General features: G+C 33.8%; 2 protein-coding genes across 2 annotated transcripts; both read right to left on the bottom strand.

The window, feature by feature from the left end:
• On the bottom strand, positions 5,444 to 6,719 carry LOC107646913. The gene is made up of 4 exons (XM_016351056.2): positions 6,676 to 6,719; positions 6,294 to 6,591; positions 6,092 to 6,193; positions 5,444 to 5,980 (listed from the first exon to the last, which is right to left on the bottom strand). The coding sequence occupies exons 1-4, from the start codon at positions 6,717 to 6,719 to the stop codon at positions 5,477 to 5,479; spliced, it is 948 nt and encodes a 315-aa protein (XP_016206542.1). The 3' UTR covers positions 5,444 to 5,476.
• On the bottom strand, positions 6,731 to 17,387 carry LOC107646912. The gene is made up of 4 exons (XM_016351055.2): positions 17,232 to 17,387; positions 16,729 to 16,862; positions 8,701 to 9,219; positions 6,731 to 6,854 (listed from the first exon to the last, which is right to left on the bottom strand). The coding sequence occupies exons 1-4, from the start codon at positions 17,385 to 17,387 to the stop codon at positions 6,812 to 6,814; spliced, it is 852 nt and encodes a 283-aa protein (XP_016206541.1). The 3' UTR covers positions 6,731 to 6,811.

The raw sequence follows: 18,990 nt of genomic DNA, 5'->3' as shown, positions 1-18,990 counted from the left end.
CATTTTGGCCCTCAACGAACAGCTAGAAAGATCTTAGACTGTGGATTCTGGTGGCCTACTCTTTTTAGAGACGCTGCTGAATTTTGAAGATCCCCACATTGCAGCAGATTGAGCTAGTGGAGCGTCCAACTTACGGACGTTAAAGCAAAGTGCTTGGTGGGAGACAACCCACCACGGTATGATCGTTCTTTTCTTCACTTTTAGTTTTTTAGTTTTTAAAAAAAAAAATTTCGCCGCGGGACGCGATTGCACCAGCGACGCGTCCGCGTGGCAGGGGAGTAAAGAAAAATAAAAATGAACAGAAAGTTACGTAGGAGCAGCGCTGGAGTCGTGCCAATGGCACAAATTATCCCACGCGACCGCGTCACATGGAAATCATGGCCTCCCACGCGGCCGCGTGCCCTGAGTTTTCGACGTAAAAGGGTGCACAGTCGCATTCTGTGCAAGAGTGATGCTGGATTGGTGCTGGAAGCACAATCCTTGTCACGCGACCGCGTCGCTGACGCGGCCGCGTCACCCATTTTATAACGCACACTCATGCGATCGCGTGACCCACGCGATCGCGTTACCCAATTTTGGCAATTAAAATGAATCGAACAGAGAGTTGTGCTGGAGCGAGGCTGCACTCGCGCCAGCAGTGCAACATAGGTCACGCGACCGCGTGACCGACGCGATCGCGTCATCTTCCCTGGAGCGCAACCACGCGAACGCGTGCCTTCTGCGGCCGCGTCGCATGCGCCGCACAGCTCAACCTCAGTTGCCAAATTATCTTATCTTTCTTTCCTCCAAATCCTAATTTTTCTTTTCCTCCTTCTTTCTTCTTTCTCCTTTCTCCCTTCCCCTTTCTATCTCACTTTTCATTCTCTATCTTTCTCACCCCAATTAACAAGGTTTTTCTTTTCTTCTTTCTCACTTTTCTACTATTCTTCTTATTTTCATATGTTATCTTCTTATCTTTTCTTCATTGTTCTTATTTTCTTTTCTTTTCTTTTCCTTTTTACTTGGTGTTATCTATTTATGTGAGTCATTATTTATCTTTATATGCTTATGGTTTTTTATAAATTTGTTTGACAATCATATATATTATTTTTTAAGGGATTGCTTGCATGTTCAAATTCATACTTTCAAGAGCTTATTCTACATGCATGCTATGTGTTTGTGAAAAAGCCCATATGGCATTATGCACTTCTTCACATTATTTTACTCTAATATGCAATGCTTGCTTTTCACAAATTCCCTTTCATATTTTATTAATTAAATTTAATTGTCAATACAAACGTAATGGTAATCTAAATTGGACATTGAATGTTTCATATATGCTACTCATGCCTTTGCCTGCATGCCAATAAACCTCTTGCATTCCATTGTCCTACATGCACTTGCAATATTTCCATTGATGAGCTTTTCACATGTAATCTGGACCATGAATTTTCATGTTTCCTGCTTTCATAAGCTATCTTCTTGCACTTTTATCGGTTTTATTGTATAATGATAGAATTAGTGGAATTTGATTTGTAATTGTTTTGAAAGGCTTATATAGTTGCATTTATTTATATATGTAAGATTACATTGCATTTCATGAGTTTCTACATGTTCATACTTATTTCCTTGTCTCCTTCAATTTAGCATGAGGACATGCTAATGTTTAAGTGTGGGGAGGTTGATAAACCACTATTTTATAGTTTATATTGTGTTTAATTGTGTGGTTTTGTTATGATCCTTACCCACTTTTTCATCAATTTAGCATGCATTTAGATTTCCTTCCTAAATTCAGTACATGTTTGAAAATGGCTTCCTAGAGACTTTAATTATTTAATTTTAATTTTCCTTTATTCCATTCGATGCCGTGATCTGTGTGTCAAGTGTTTCAGGCTTTATAGGGCATGAATGAGATGGAGATTGGAGAGGAAGCTAGCAAAAAATGGAAGGAACACAAGAATTTGAGGAGATAACCAGCGAGAAGTGACGCGGTCGCATGGCTCACGCGACCGCGCGAAGGAGCACAAATCGCAGTGACGCGGCCGCATGGCTTGCGCGGCCGCACGGATTGGAAAGCGCAAGCGACGCGGTAGCGTGGACGACGCGAACGCGTGGAAAGGAAAAAGTGCAAGCGACGCGTCCGCATGGACAACGCGATCGCGTGACATGTGCGATCTACATAATCTGCAAAATTCGCTGGGGGCGATTTTTGGACCTTATTTCGGCCCAGTTTTCGGCCCGGAACAGCAGACTAGAGTCAGAGAATATGCAGAAACAACACACACATATTCATTCAGTAGTTTTAGATCTACTTTTTCACTCTCTTAGGTTTTTCTCTCTAGTTTTTAGAATTTTAATTTTCAATTGGTCTTAGCATTGGAACATTGTTAAGAGTTATTTCCTCTTTAAGACTTCATCATTCTAGTTTGTTTTCTTAACTTGGTTTTATTCTTCCATATTCTTTGTTTTGTTCAATTTTATTATTCAGATACTTTTATGATTATTTAATGCAAGGATTATTTCTTTTTAATTCAATTTCAATTCCAATAATCATGTCTTCTTTTAATTCCCTTTTATGTGTTATGGGTTTATTATTTACAATGCGTGAGTAGTTTCATTACTTGATGGGAAATTGATTGAAAAGGAACTCTTGAGTTGGAAGGATTGAAAGAAAATTTGTAATTGGGTTAATTGTTGAATTGCTATCCTGTCACCAACGTCAATCCCTTGAACTAAGTGGGTTGTAACTCGTGAACGGATCTGGTAATCCAACTTGTTTGACTTTCCCTTACCTAGTAAAGGATAACTAAATAGAGTAACCGTTAATTATAAATCCATCTAAAAAATCATTCCATCAATGATAGAGATTCTAACTAATCAATTCCCAGTCAAGGTTTTTTATTCATATCATTTAATTTTCCTCACTTTACATTCCAATTTACTTACCTCAACTTCTTCGAACCTCTGATTAATAAGATAGCACCCTTCTCTGCAACTCGTTGGGAGACGACCTAGGACTTAAAACTCCCAGTAATTTTGATTTAAACTCTTTGTGACACATTTCTAAATTGATAGGCAGATTTTCGGTGAATTAAGAACTATACTTGCAATGTATCAATTTTAATAATTTTTTAATTCATCAGCTTCTGCTTCCCATCACTGCCACGCCTCTGTCTCCATCTTGTACTTCTTCAGAGAGCCATTGCTTGCAGCATCTAATGTGGTCTTGTCCTGAGGCTTCATGCCTTGTGTGAAGTAACTGATCAGCACCATCTAGTCAATCTTGTGGCGGGGACAGGAGTCCAGAAGATTTCTGAAACGTTCCCAGTATTCGTAGAGAGTCTCTGACTCGCCTTGGATAATGCAGAAAATCTCCTTTCGCAGTCTATCTGTAACTTCAGCTGGAAAGTATTTGTCCAGGAACTCCCTTCTGAGCAGATCCCAATTGGTGATGACCGCTTCAGGTTGAGTGTAGAACCACTCCCTGGCCTTTCCTTCAAGCAAAAATAGGAAGGCATACAGCAAAATAGTAGTTTCATCTACACCATGAAACCTAGTAGTTAAGCAGGCTGTCTGAAAATCCCTGAGGTGCTTAATAGTCTCTTGAGCAGGTAAGCCATGAAACTTGGGCAGTAAGTTGATTAGCGCAGTCTTTAGTTTAAAATCTGCAGTCAGATTTGGGTGACGCGCTTGGTATGGTTGCAGTGTAAAGTCTGGAGCTCCTTCTTCCTGAAGAGTAATCCTTCTGAGCTCTGCCATATTACCTGCACGTAAATCAATCGAGTCAGTAGAAGAGGAGCTTGTTTCTTCCTCAAATGACGCTTCAGATTCGCCCTCAGATGAGATTGGTGAATTGGTAGTAACCACTTCACCACCCTCAGAGGCTAACCGATGCCGAGCTCGCCTAATACGTGAAAGAGTTCTTTCAATTTCAGGATCAAACGCGGCTAAGCTCGGATCAGGCAGTGAACGCGTCATTCAATGAAAGAAACATACAGCTCATGATAATAAAATAAAATAAAATATACAAATATGTAAAATAAAAATATATACACCAACCAATAATTTAGCACACTATTGCAACTCCCCGACAACGGCGGCAAAAATTGACGTGGCAAAAAATTGCCGATTAAGAAATTATAATAAGAACAGCGTTGCAAGTACAGTTCTTAACTGATGAAAATTCTGCTTATCAATTTAGAAAGGGTTATCACAAAATTAGAATAAAAATACTGGGAGTAGAATTTCCAGGTCGTCTCCCAACGAGTTGACAAAAGAGTGCTATTTTATTAGTCAGGAAGTTTTTCGAGAAATTTTAAGAGTTGGAGAACAGAAAAGTAAATTATTGTAATTTAAAGCAATAAAAATTAACGAGAGGATTTATATAATTAAATTAAAAGCCTTGACTGGGAGAAGATTAATCGGAAGTTCTATCCTTGTTGGATTTTCCCAAGTGTAATAATAAAAGGTTGTTGTTCTACTTAGTTGGCCTTTACTAAATAAAGGAAAGTCAAGTAACCAACTAACCAACTTTTAAATCCCAAGTCCTAATCCTCTCCTAAGGAAGATTAGAGTCAAAGACTAGAGAGTTATACTACTAGAAATAGGGTTTTTTCGGACGAATTTTGAGATGAAATTGAAATAAATTTCGAACAAATTACAGACAATTTTTTTTTTCAAACAAATTTGGGACGAATTTTTTTTGTCCCAAAAAGCCTTGTTGCTAATTTAAATTTTGTCTGAAATTTCGTCCGAAATTTTTTTCAGACAATTTTGTGACAGATTTCGAATAGGCATTTATCTACTAGATTTCTAACTATTATGATGTATTTTAGACGAATTTCAGACAGATTAGTCAACATAAAGACAACGTATTTCAGACAAATTTCAAACATAAAAATATTAATTTTTAGATAAATTTCAAACAAAAAATATACTTTATTTCAAACAAATTTTGAACGAATTTAGTCAAATATAACAAATTTTTTTCGAACAAATTTTAGACAAATCAAATATTTCTTTTCAATTAAATTTCAGACAAATTTAAATTAAAAGAATTTACGTATTTGAAATAAATTTCATACAAAACAAAAAAATATTTTCACACAAATTTTCTACAAATTTAATATAATATTTCAAATAATTTTCACACAAAATAATTTGCTATTTAATAGATAAATATTTTAGATAATAAATTGTATTCGATCTTCTTTCTATATTAAGACCTTCATAATCATTTTTTTCATATTACATCATCCAAATTCTAAACACATAATAAAATCATGAAAAAGTTAATTACCATAAAAGGGTTAAAAAGTATTTATTATTAAAATACTTTTGTCCATAAATGTAATAAAACTAAAATAAGAAAAAAATACTTAAACTAAAACAAAGAAAGCCTTTAAAAAGGTCATATATCATGAGTAAAATAAAATGTACTAACTAAATCACCTAAAAATTCCTTAATCTAAATCAGAAAAAATATATACTCCAAATATCAATCACTCATGTTATCATCACTAGAGCCTGTCCCAAGCTCATCTTCCGTAGGATCAGACAAGGTTGAAGGAAGTGGCAGATTCAACTTTTTATATAAAGCATGAATTGTCTTTTCAGTAGAACCAATTCTTTTCTGTTGAACTTTTAGTTGACGTCCTTGATCTTTTAACTTGTGCTCAGCATCTTTCAACTTAACCTTTTGCTCTTCATTGATCATTTCCTGCTCCTTTGCCTTTTCTTTCCACATGTGAAGTTCTTGCTCAATATTTAGATTGTCTTTGGATGTCTCTGAACAATTTCTGGAATCCAACTTTGAAGAGAGATCTAAACTAAAAGTACCTAAACCAAAGGCAGCTTTCTTTTTTCCCTTTGTCACAACTTCGTTCCAAACAGTATAATCATCTGGTATATCTAGGCCTTCCTTAGTTGCCTCAATATCTCCCTCATTATCCAAGGATAAAGCTACTTGAGAAAGTTCTGTCTTTCGCTTTTTGAATTCACCCTACAAAATCAATTCATGTTAATTGCAACTAAATATGCCATGAACAAATACTAACATATAGTGAAAATTAGCAATTGAAAAAAACAAAAAGAACAAACTAGCATCGCATACAATGACTTTCTCAGATCTTTCATCAATCCAACTTTTGTCTTTTTTGGTGTGGCATTTAGTATAAACCTCCTTTAGAGAAGGTTTTACTCCCGTAGCTTTTTCCTATAATATAACAGTTTTAATCGATAGGAAAGAAAAAAGAATAAGAAAACCTTGCAAAAATAATAAGAACAAGACTATAAATAAACTATTTTTATCTTACCATTCTGCGTGCATGTTCACCCATAGATATGGAACCACCAGTATGCATGGAACTTCCAGCATTTGATGCTCGATTCACAGTATTTGCTGTTGACCAGTTCTTAAATTTTGAATCTGTAGCAAAATAATGTAATAGTTGACACCAAACGGGTTCAGGAATATATTTTGGTACATGGTTAGGGTCTTTTGAATAATTGCGTCTCTCCTGATTCATCAACGATCTTAATCGATCACTCCCTTTAATCTCAAAAAATTTGACGAATTCTTGCATTGTGTTGAGGTTCCCACATACAATTTTTCTATAAAAGAAAACAAACATATACATTGAATTACCCACTATGTATAATATCAAAATAACAAAAAAAATGATAATAAATACTTACCTTAAATTCAGTAAACCATAAATCTCGCATTTGCTCACTGGCATATTTCTCTAGGTGTTTTAACAACAAAATTTCAGTCATAAATACCTTTTTATTCCCTTCTTCATAAGAATGCATGATTATGTCGTAGTCTTCACTAAAGTATGTGTGCGTGTAGATTGTTACTGACTCCCGCTTTTCTAAAAAGAAGCCATACAAAAGATATAATCAAAAGGTTAACAAATTTAAATAATTCACGAAGGGGTTCACAACTTAAACTCTCGCTTTCCTGTTTTTATTGATCTTCTTTTATTATCGGTGTGCTAATTGATCACATTGTATTCATTATATGTTTATGAAAGCAGCTAAGGAAAGAAGGAAGAAAAAATGAGTATAAAATGCTTAAGCTACAGGAATATTGAGAATTAAATGAATATAAGTTCTTACCAAGTAAGCATCTGGGTTTATTTATATAAATACTACATAATTACATGATATATTATTATTTATTAAAACCTTGGTACCTAACAAATTCCGACAAAGGTTTCATTTGGCAGTTATAGGCTCAGGAAGACATTGATTGGGATCAAACAAATCTAAGCATTATCTTAAACAAAATCTAGATTAAATGCCCTACTATTTCAAGCATTTAGTCTTTATTTAATTGTATTTTGTATTGTACATTTATACCAAACTTGGTTAAAAATCAAATCATGTGAAACTCATCAAAAGTTGCCCTTTCAGATCTGTTAATTAAAATATAAGTTCACATAATGACTAAAAAAATTTTAGACAAACAGCTGGTGTTGCACCTTAACCAGGGTTTTATAACATTGAATTCTTAACAACAGATAGCATAAATAACAGCATGCAGAACTCATGGGAAACTTCTCAATCAACAATTAATGTTGTAAAATTCAACAAGCATGAAACACAATAACTGAACAAATAAGCTACAAATGGAAAAAAACGCTAAGAGAAGTCAAATTAAACCACATACATTGTGAAATCAACAATGGAAAAACATGCATCCGTATATTGTACTCAAGTATCAGTTTACCAATTACGTTAATTTACAGTACAAATAACAATAGAGAGATTTATCCTATGCCTGTAATGCTAGATAACTATTGTAAATAGTTACACTTTTAACTCCAGAGAAATGGAGCAAACAAATTGTTAAATTTCAGCCACTGTAGACACTAATGCATGGCAGCACATAAACACCACATAGTGGAACCTATTCACCCAAATGTTAACCACATCAACATCTCTGCAAAGCAGCTCGAAGCTCATAGCCTCTAAAGTAAGACTAAATGATTGAAATCAAATTCATAAATCAGAAACTAAAATGAAAACCCTCTTCAATTTGACACTCAAAAATTCATAAATCAAAAATAATAAGAAATGTATGCTCTCTTAATAATAATCACTCTCTAACCTTAGCTTGTACCTAAAATTGAAGCATATTCCTTTTTTGGTGTTGGAATATAAATTCTTGTAAGCTATTGGGTTTGAGGATTGTGACATGAAAAAACTTAAAAAACAAGATAATATAGTTATAAGAAAAGCCTATGATATCCATCCTCCGATCCCTAAGTATTTTAATGTGATCAGTCTCTATATATATATATGTTCCTAAACCAAAATAGAATAATGGTGGCCTCCATTAAGTCAAAATTAGCTCGGCATTAACTACTTTGTTATAATAATTTCATGCAAAAATGCCTTGATGGTTACATTTCAACTATTGAAGAATCTAACAAATAATCATTACCCCCTAAAATAATCAAGTAGTAGTCACCAGCTCAGTACCAATAAGAAGCATCAACACTAGCTGCCTCCAATCATATCTTAATATCAAAATGTTGAACTCACTGTGTTCTTCAAAATGAGAACACAGCTCCATAACTCAGCAATTAAGAAACCAATTCGGCAACAAGAGAAAAAAACAAGAGAAAAAAATAGAAGAAATCCAACCACGCACACAAACTTATTGAAGCGAGAAATTCAACACATAACAAGCACAAGCACAACAAATCTCACAGTTCAGCACACCACACTCCCCCGGTGTTTGAGTCTGGCGGGGGTGCGAGTTCTGAGACCAACGGAGGCGCCCACATGCAGGAGGCAGAGCAGTTGTTCGTGATTGAAATAAAGCCGTTACCTAAAGCGCGAGTCACAATGGTGTAGGTGGTTTGAGGTGCGGGATTGGCAGCTGGAATGATGAATGTCTGAGACCAGAGGTTCGAATGTCTGAGATTGTGAGGGTTGTAACGTCGAGCACGAAGCACCAACGGCGACCACAGACGGGAAGCAGAGCACGTAGAAGGAGCGCGAAGGACGAGCGGCGGAGCACGGAGTAGGAGGGAGGAGATGAAGAGCGTAACTGACCCTGAATCAAAAATTGAGGGTTCTAATAAAGAAAGTTGGATTTTTGATAAGGTAACTAGGTGTGATACATGGGAGAAGGCACTCAAAAAACTGAAATCCCTGAAACTAAAAGGCGGTTCTAAGTAAAGTTTTAATTTTTTGGCGCAGAGTAAATTAGGGGCTTTGAAATAGCTATATATAACAAATTTTAAAATTAAAATTATATCTAATTTTCACTAACAAATTAAAAATGAATCTTTAAAATTAAAATTATATCTAATTTTCACTAACAAATTAAACATGAATAAGATTACGACGAAAATATATTTAATAAGTTATGAAATATTGTTATCTAAAAGATAGATATTTAAAAAATTATATTTAATATTATTTTTAAAATGTTTAAATTAAATTATATTTTTTAATTTTTATTATATAATAATCTTTAAAGATAAATATTTAATAAAATCAAAATTTGAAATTAAATATCCCTTTTATATTAATAGATAAGATATATAAGATAAGATAACTGCTTCGAATTATATAAAGAAAAGCCATAGATTCTTCAGTTACGTTCTTCATTCCACACACATATACTTTATAAATCTATTCTTACTTGAGTATCGGAGTGTCCTTGCCAAGCACCCACCCCGTCGCTTCAGCTCACAAGTCCCTAATCCATCTTACAACCCGTACCAGAGACTTCTAAATAAGTAATTTTTCTTTAGTTTCTTTATAGTGTTTATATAATTCTTGTATGCGTGACACAATTTATTTTTTCATATTTTTTAAAATGTTAACGGATAGAACACTTTTTAAATTTTAATAAAAAATTAAAAAAAAAAAATTTTTAAGTGATCAATATTTTTTATTGTTTTAATCTTATATATAAAATAATACTATTTACTATCTAATTTTTGTATTTTCTATATTAAATAGAAATTTTAATTCCCTAACATTCTCCATTAAATTAATGTCAAATATAAATTTGTGTCTAAACAATATTTTATCCCGATGATGAATTGATTCATATATACATAACGTATTAGTTATATCGTTTTCTCCTTCTCAGCTTCACTTTATAGGTGCTTTATATCTGTACTTGAAAATCTATATGTGATAAACATTATTTCAAAAAGCTTAATGATTAATTTAACGGGTGAGTTTTTAGATTAAATTCAAAGGTTCATGAAAAATCCCTACTTATTAAAACGATTTAATTATATGCATCTCAATGTTAGTAAATTCTACCCAATTTTCAATAAAATAACATGTAAGTTACCTTTTATGATGTGTCAAATTTTAATTGGTCATCATTTTAACCATAGTTAGATTATTTTGTAATTTATTATTTGAGATGGGTAATGATATTATTTTTTAAAATATCAAAACCCCACTTCCGTTAATTGAAGCACATTTCCACTCTTCCATTCTTTCTTCATCGCCTACCTTCCGTCATTCTAATCATCGCCGTCGTGAAAAGAAGCGCCAACGTCGATGTCATCATCTCTTAACGACGTCGTTGAATTCTCGTGTTTCGTAACTTTGTCATCCTTCCCAATATAGCTAGTGCTGACCTTATCGCTATATCCTATCCTCTCATTCGATCCCTTTTTCTGTTGTGGATCACTTCTTATCAACATAATTAATTGTTAGTTTGGTTATTAAATTTTTTAATAAAAAAATATATCTGTATTTAATTACATGATAGAACATATACTCGTATGTAAAATATAATATAATATAATATAATAAATCTATTCAGAGTATTAAAAAAATATAATTAAAATCAGGAACATACAAATATAATAATAAAATTTGTATTTTAAACAAATAAACATATCTTTTATCATACATAAATTATTTAAAAAAATGAATAAATGGTTAAAATTAATAACACAAGTTTAAAATGATAAACTCCTAGTCACTCAAAAAAAAAAAATAAGAAGATAGAGTATATAAAAAAATAAGAAGATAGAGTCTCCCAAGTTTAACTAAAAAAAAAGTCAAATATAATATACAATGATAGGAAAAAAAACTAATAAAAATATAGTCAATTTAGTTCTAAAATTTATAGTTCTAAAATTTTGGAATAAATAAGTACATTTGTTAAATTTTTTTTTTATTCAGTACTGACTACGTACTACCTGAATTAAAAGAGTTATGATGAATAATAGATTAATTTACTAGTCTTTTATTTTAATGGTTGATCTATAATGATTCAATTAATTATTTTAAGATTGTAATTTATTTCATATTTGATATTATATAAAAATAAATTATTAACTTAATAAACAATTAAATAATCAAAAGCATACATTTAATGAAAATATAATTTTATTTTTTAGAATATTAAAAAATATATTTAAAAAATAAACCAACTAAATTTCATGGTAGCCCCACCAGAAATACCCATTTCGTTGGCGTCAGGCACAAAATGGCTTTCCCACCAGAAGTTCCAATTGGCGTGCGCCCCCTCCTGAGATGACGACTAAATTCATTTCACGGGTGCTTTGCAAACAATGAACCTGCGCATTATGGGAATTAATATATTTTATTTATTTATTTATATAAAAAAAGCCTACATAAATAAGAGCTAACGTATCTATTAATCCAATTTTTAAAAATATGTATAATAATAAATAAGATGTTAATTGGTATGATGATTATTTCATATTTTGATCAAGAGATTTTGGAATTGAAAGGTACAAACAAAAATTGTACCTTTTTATAAGTTATATATAATTAAGGTTATTTTAGTAAAAAGAAACTTTATTTTAGAATAGTAAAAATATTTGGGACAAATCATAGACTAATTTAAAATATAAATAATATTTTTATACTAAATTTTAAAAGTTTTCAATAAATATTTGAAATCTGTTTGAAAATTGATGAACTTTCAAACGAAATTTACAAATGATTCTATTTTCGTCCCAAATTTGTGTGAAAAAATTTTGTCTACTTCGAAGGGTAGTTATAGTAAAAGCATTTAAGACTAATTATAGACAAATTTGGGATAGAATTAATATTTTTCAAAATGCGTCCCAAATCCGTCTGAAGTTATTGCGCATATTCAGATGGAATACGGACGAATTATAGTTTTTGTCCAAAATTTGTTGTTAATCTGTATGAAAATTTTGGCGCCATCTAAAAAAAATTTGGCGCCAAAATTTGGGACAAAATTTAGACAAATTTAGGATAGAATATATTATTTCAATGTCTCCACTAAAAATTGTTCAACATTTGTCTCAAATTTGTCCGAAAGAAAAAAGTCATTCAGACGGATTAAAATTCGTTTGAAATTTTCGTCCGAAAAAACCTTATTTCTAGAAGTTATTAGCCAACAACTTCCAATTAAAATTGACACTTGAGTATTCCAACTCAAGGGTCTCCTCTTAATCAACTCCCAAGTCAAGTTGGGAGTCTACTCTATTGACATGAATACAACTTTCACAGACATATAAAGGGAATAAGAATAGGACATGATAAATTAAAATAATAACTGAAAATTAATTAAAGATAAAAGTAGTTCTTTGCATTAATAAATCTCAAAATCATAAACATACGTATCTGAACAGGGTTGTTGGGAAATAAAAGAGTAAAGGAATAAGGAAACAAACTAGAATAATGAAAACTTCGACGGAGGTTGTAACTCTTCTCAATATCCAAATCAAAAGCATCAACTTTAAAAAAAACTATGAATGTAAAGAAAACTTAGAGGAAGTAGTGTTCTCTCTCTAAGATTCAAAACTAAAACTAAAATTATGCGAATGAGAATGTGTGTTGAGTCTCTGCTTGTCCCCTGGCTCTAGTATGTGTTTCTGGGCCGAAAATTCGGTCAAAACTCAGCCCAAAATTGCCCCCAGTGTTTTCTGTGTTTTCTGCACGTGGCGCATGTCACGGGTATGCGTCAAGTATGCGCACGCGTCGCTGTGCGAACTCTGATTCACGCGCACACGTGAACCATGCGTGCGCGTCGCTTCTCGCTGGTTATCTCCTCTATTTCTTGTGCTCCTTCCATTTTTGCAAGCTTCCTCTCCATCCTTTAAGCCATTCCTTCCCTATAGAGCTTGAAAATACTTAACAAACAGATCACGGTATTGAATGGTATAAAGGGAAATTAAAATACACAATATTTAAGGGCTTAGGAAGCAAGTTTTCAACCATAGAACAAAATTAGAAAGGAATTGTTAAATCATGCAAATCATATGGATAAGTGTGCAAGGACTTGATAAAAACCACTCAAATTAGCACAAGATAAACCATAAAATAGTGGTTTATAAATCACCATCATCATCTTTCATTTTTCCTAATGAATCACTGAACCAAAATCAAGGAAATAAGGGAAGAGAAGTGACCGAGTGAGGGAGAGAAATCGTGACTCCCTTTGATCTTCCGGCTTCGATTTCTTGTGATTCGTAACTCCAATAAAAAAAATCTAACTCAATTAAAATGTTCATATCTTCCTCTTCTACGAGTTGGTGTCAATTTTATTCGGTGAAAGTTGATCGTAACATAGCTCCCCTTCCCCTTCAAGTTCGGCCCTTTGGTGTTCTTGGCGAAGGAATCGATTTCTGACGTTTTCTTTTTTGGTAGCTCAGTCATAAAGTTTCTATGAGGCTTCGAGTATTTTGATTTCATACGGAGGTAGGGTTTTGGTAAATTCTCACTGATTAAATTTGTGTTGGATAAGTGAATGGCTGTTGTGATTAATTATTGATGGAGTTTGGTTGACTTTATATTGAATTTTGTTGATATATTGTTATATGTGATTACGCTTGTGATTCGATCATGTTTGTGCTGCCCAAACCGTGATAATGAGGCTGATTTGGGGCTGTCATTGTGTTAGTTTTTGAATAAAATAGGTGAGGTTTAATGGCCAAGGAATTAAATTAAAAGCTGTAAAAAATCGGTAACCGAAAAGCTCAAAAATGGATTTAAAATCAAGTATATATTTTGAAAGATCACAAGAAAAGATTTAAAAGCTCAAAAATGGATTTAAAATCAAGTATATATTTTGAAAGATCACAAGAAAAGATTTTGGTTTTGAAAGAATATTTGTCACCAACACAAATATTTATTTTGAATATGAAAATATAGTTTGATAAAAGATCATGGTTAAAAGATAGTAATTATATAAGTTTTGGGGGTATTTTGAGTAAAAAGTAAAAGTTTCGGAGTAATCTGGATATTATATAAAAAATCAGGATTATTTCTAGAAATATAAAATTAAATTAGTAATTTTACTAAATATGAAATTAAAATTAGTAATTTTATAAAATATTGGGCTAAAAGGTAAAATGTTTAAAAGATTGAAGTTAGAGTATAATTCCTAAAAACTTAAAGAATAGAACGTTAATAACCAGGTTTCGATATAAAAATAATAATGTTAATACTCTTTTATTATTAATACTAACATTACTTGTGTCAATATAATATATTAGTATTTTATTTAAAAGATAATTTATATAGTGGAATGATAAGAAAGAAAAGAAGAAAAGAAAAGAAAAGAAAAGAAAAAGATCAAGAAAATCTCAAGCACAATAGAGTAGAGAGCAAAGAATAAAAGACTTTAAAGAACCTCTGCCACAGGCGAGTAAAGAAAATAAGGAAAAGGAATGTATTAATTAAAGGAATCTCTGCCACAGGAGATGAGAGAACAAAGATTAAAAGAATCTAACAAATCTCTGTCACAAGAGAGCAGAGCACAAAAAAGAAAAGAATGTATTAACTAAAAGGATCTCTGCCACAGGAGAGTAGAGGACAAAGGTAAAGTAAAAGCTTTAAAAGACTGTCTGCCACAGGCGAGCAAATGCGACCTTGCTTGGATCTTTGTGCCAAATGTATAGTAGGGACGCCCACACACTGAGAATGGTTTTCCAGATGTAAGCATATTGGAATACATTTAAAAGTCACATTGTATGTGGCCTAGTCGTAAAACTTATAAGCACATTGTATGCATCTGGAAAGCCATATCTGGGACTTGTGCCCGAATAATGTCAGAAGCGGGTAGGCAACTGACACTTGAGCTCATGGCCCGCGATAGGAATAGACATGCATCATCCTTGCTGCGTATTTGTATTTTACTTGATGATATGAAATTGATTGTGTTGTCTTCTTGTGTTTGTGCTTTCTTTAATTGTATACTGAATTATTATGACTGGTTACTTCTCTGTGAATCTTGTATAATTGGCGGAGAATTAAATTGAACTGTGATAATCCCGATTTAACTAACTACCCCCGACTCTACTAAGAACTCCCTAGTTTTTGCCCATTATTTCCACCCTATAGATGGGGACAAAGGTACCTTTCCATGATCTGCAAGAAGTTTCCGATTACGGGGATCTCAATCTACCCGCATGTACATACTTCACGACTACCAGATAAAAGGACCAAAAGAATTTTCCTCACTTTTGTGATCTCAGCAGGGCCTAGGCTTATAGACGGAATTAGGCTAGCCTAGGTTCCAATTTAAGGGCTTTTTTTTAATAGGCCAGGACCTGAGATGTCATATGTATATATATGTATTTGTGAGATGCTTACGAATATTTCTATAATATATTGTGACTGTTATTATATCTGTTGTCAATGTGTGTTGACTTAACGTTTTGTTAAAAGAAAATATTTTTGAAAAATCGACAACGTGTTAACTACAATCAGGATCATATTTATTAAATAATAGATAATAATTAGGAAGGTAAGTTGGTGACACTCGATTTTCAGTACGATCATGACGTACTAGGAATTGGGTCGTGACACTTACCTTTACCCTTGACCCCATTACAACCTTGAAAAGTCCTCATGATACTTGCATACATACATTAAATATTTGTTGATTGTTAGATGAAGAACAAACCTTAAGAAGTATGATTGGAGGAAAATTGAGTGAATCAACCCTAAACACTTGAGCAACTAGAGTGTGTACAACATCCGGTGAGGGGTTCGATTGCTGAATTTCCATGTCTCCTCTTATGATTATCTACTATCTTGCAAGTTTGTAAATTCTCCTCCTTACTTGTGATTTCTTTACCTACCACTTTGCCACTTCTCAGATTTATGGTTTCGCACTTCTCTCTTGGATTTGGAATGGTGTCACTGGAGAAGGCATTTGGGGGTTTCTTAGCTAGTTGTTTGGCAAGTTGGCCTACTTGGACTTCTAAGTTTCTGATTGAGGACTCTTGGTTCTTTAAATTGGCTCTATTTTCTTGCATGAAGCTTAAGGGTTATTACCCACATATGGATGTGGTTTGAGAGAGTTTTTCCATGGCAATTTCATGAAGGAAAGGCTTTTGAGGATTTTGGGATTGTACAGGAGGTATTTGTTAGTAAAAGGTGTTGAAATTGTTTTGCCTTGCTCCTTGGTTTTCCCATCCAAAGTTAGAGTGATTTCTCCATCCAGGGTTATATATTTTAGAGAATGGATCATTATATGGTGATCGTGGAAGGTTTTCCATGTAGTTTACTTGTTCAATAGGGGGTTGATCATCTTTAAGTACTGGACACCCTTCACTTTGATGGGTTCCTCCACATATGTCACATGTAATGCCTTGTGTTCTCACTGCTAAAACTTTAATGTGGCCCACTTGTTTAGTGAGTGCATTGATTTGCTGGGCCATGGCCTTGTCCTGTGCAAGAAAAGTATCCAGTGTATCTAACTCTATCACTCATTTCTTCATTGTTCTTTCGAAGGAGTACATGTACTAGTCGTTGGCCACTATTTCAATTAGCTCCAATGCTTCTTCAGTTGTCTTCCTATGCAGTGATTCCCCTGCTGATGAGTCTAATAGTGTCCTCGAGGCATGAGTGACTCCATCATAGAAGGTTTGGAGCTGCATCTAGTCAGAAAATATGTCATAAGAGCACTTTCTCAACATCTCTTTATATCTTTTGCAGACTTCATAAAAGGACTCTCCATCCTTTTGAGTGAAAGTTTGAAACTCATGTCTAAACTTTGTCAACTTCTGTGGTGAAAAAAATTTGGTTAAGAACTTGTTAACCGAATTCTCCCACGTTGAAATACTTTTCAGTGGTTGATTTTGGAGCCACTGCTTGACTCTGTCTCTTATAGAGAATGGGAATAGCCTTAGCTTGTAGGCGTCGGGAGAAACTCTATTGCTCTTAACAGTGTCACATATCAATAGGAAGCTAGCTATGTGAAGGTTTAGATCTTCTTGAGGACTACCCCCAGATTGATTTTATTGCACCAATTGAATAAGTGCAGGCTTCAGTTCAAAGTTGTTTGCTTTCATACTAGGCCTCACTATGCTACTTCCACAGCCTCTGGAAGTGGGTGTAGTGTAGTCATCCAAAGTCTTTCTAGGATTGTTTGCTTCTATTGTCATGCCTTCCAATTCTTCCATTTCTATTTTTTTTAATTAATATGATTAAAAATGGTAAGGTTTTGAAGATTTTTAGACTTCAAGAAAAATATTTTTTATTATCTACTTTGATCATGCAAAGATGTATCCATGGCAAACCATAATTAATCAAATCCCAATTCCTTGGTAATTTAATTTCTCTTAAGCTAACAACTGTCAATTCCTTGATCAATTAATTATGATAAGAGATTAAGAACAATTTATGATTCAAGCCACACAATTCTTTAAGGATTAACTCTAGTTGATTTTATGTCACTTATCAAAACTAGTTTTAGAAATTTAAAGAATTATGAGAAGAAATTTCAAACTCAATTCCAGTAACTAACTCTTCAAGGTGATAACAGAATTCAATCAGATTAGAATTATTTTCCAATACTTTTAAACCTTTGTGATGAAGAACAAAAACTTGCTTCTTGAGAAAAACATCAATACATTAATCAAAAGTAGAAAAACAATAACATTAGTCCATCAGAATCAACAAAACGACTAATCTTAACAGAGAAGATTAGTGACTCATAGTGCAGAACCAAAATAAGGATTCAAAAGAATGCAAATAAGCTAAGTGAGATGTTCGTGGAATAGTTTTTGGACTTATTTAAATTCTAACCTAAACCTAATTTTCAGATTAAAAAATAAATAAAATCAAATCTCATCAAATCTTTTCCTAATTAATCTTAATTAAAAGATGATCTTCTGTTTATTCTTGTGTAGTGGCATACCAAGGCTCTTTCTAGATCACTAGAAGTTAGCCTAGAATAAAGTAACATGGGCGTGGAGAGGGTGTGGCACGCCAAGTTCCTTGGTGTCCCCTGGGAGTGTTCCTTTACTTGGCGCGTAAAGGACGTGTAGTGGGCATGGCACTCCTTCGAAGGAGACTCCTTGGTGCTAGGTTGGCGTGTGAGGACATGGAAGGGAGGCTATACACCTTCGATGGGGCTTCTTGAAGACTCTCCTGGGCATTGGCCCGGCGTGTGCACACTATGGTTGGGTATGGCACGCCAATGATGGGGCTTCTTGAGGACTCTCCTGGACATTGGCCCGGCGTGTGCACACTATGGTTGGGGATGGCACGCCAATGCATGGAGAGGTTGGCATGTGGATGGAGAGGTTGGCATGTGGAGGGCATGTGAGGTAGGCTACACGCCTTCGAAGGTTGCTTGGTGACAAAGAGGAGGGCGTGTAGTGGCGTGGCACGCCTTGATGGGGCTTCCTTTGGTGTCCCCTGGGAGTTGGCTCGGCCTGTACACGCCAAGGTTAGATGTGGCATGCCATTGTACTAAGGAAGCTGGCGTGAGGGAAACATGGCACGCCTGCGAGTTGTATGGCCCTAGGAGTGCTTCGCGTGTAGGTAGCGTGTGAGAAAGTGGCACGCCATGCTTCTGCTTGCTTCCCTCTATTTTTGCTTCCCTCTCTATAAAACACTATTCTCTCTCTTAACAGTATTCTCTCTCTTTCTCTCTCTTTTACATCTTTTACATATCTTTTACTTTTACATATACATTACTACGTATATTAATAAATATATATAAATTATAAATTATTTTTATTATATTAAAATTATTATATTAATAAATATTAATGCTAG

Source organism: Arachis ipaensis, chromosome B06 (assembly GCF_000816755.2).
Source record: "Arachis ipaensis cultivar K30076 chromosome B06, Araip1.1, whole genome shotgun sequence".
Classification (NCBI taxonomy): domain Eukaryota; kingdom Viridiplantae; phylum Streptophyta; class Magnoliopsida; order Fabales; family Fabaceae; genus Arachis; species Arachis ipaensis.
The sequence above is the reverse complement of the archived record's forward strand: the minus strand, read 5'-3'. Positions and strand labels throughout refer to the sequence as shown.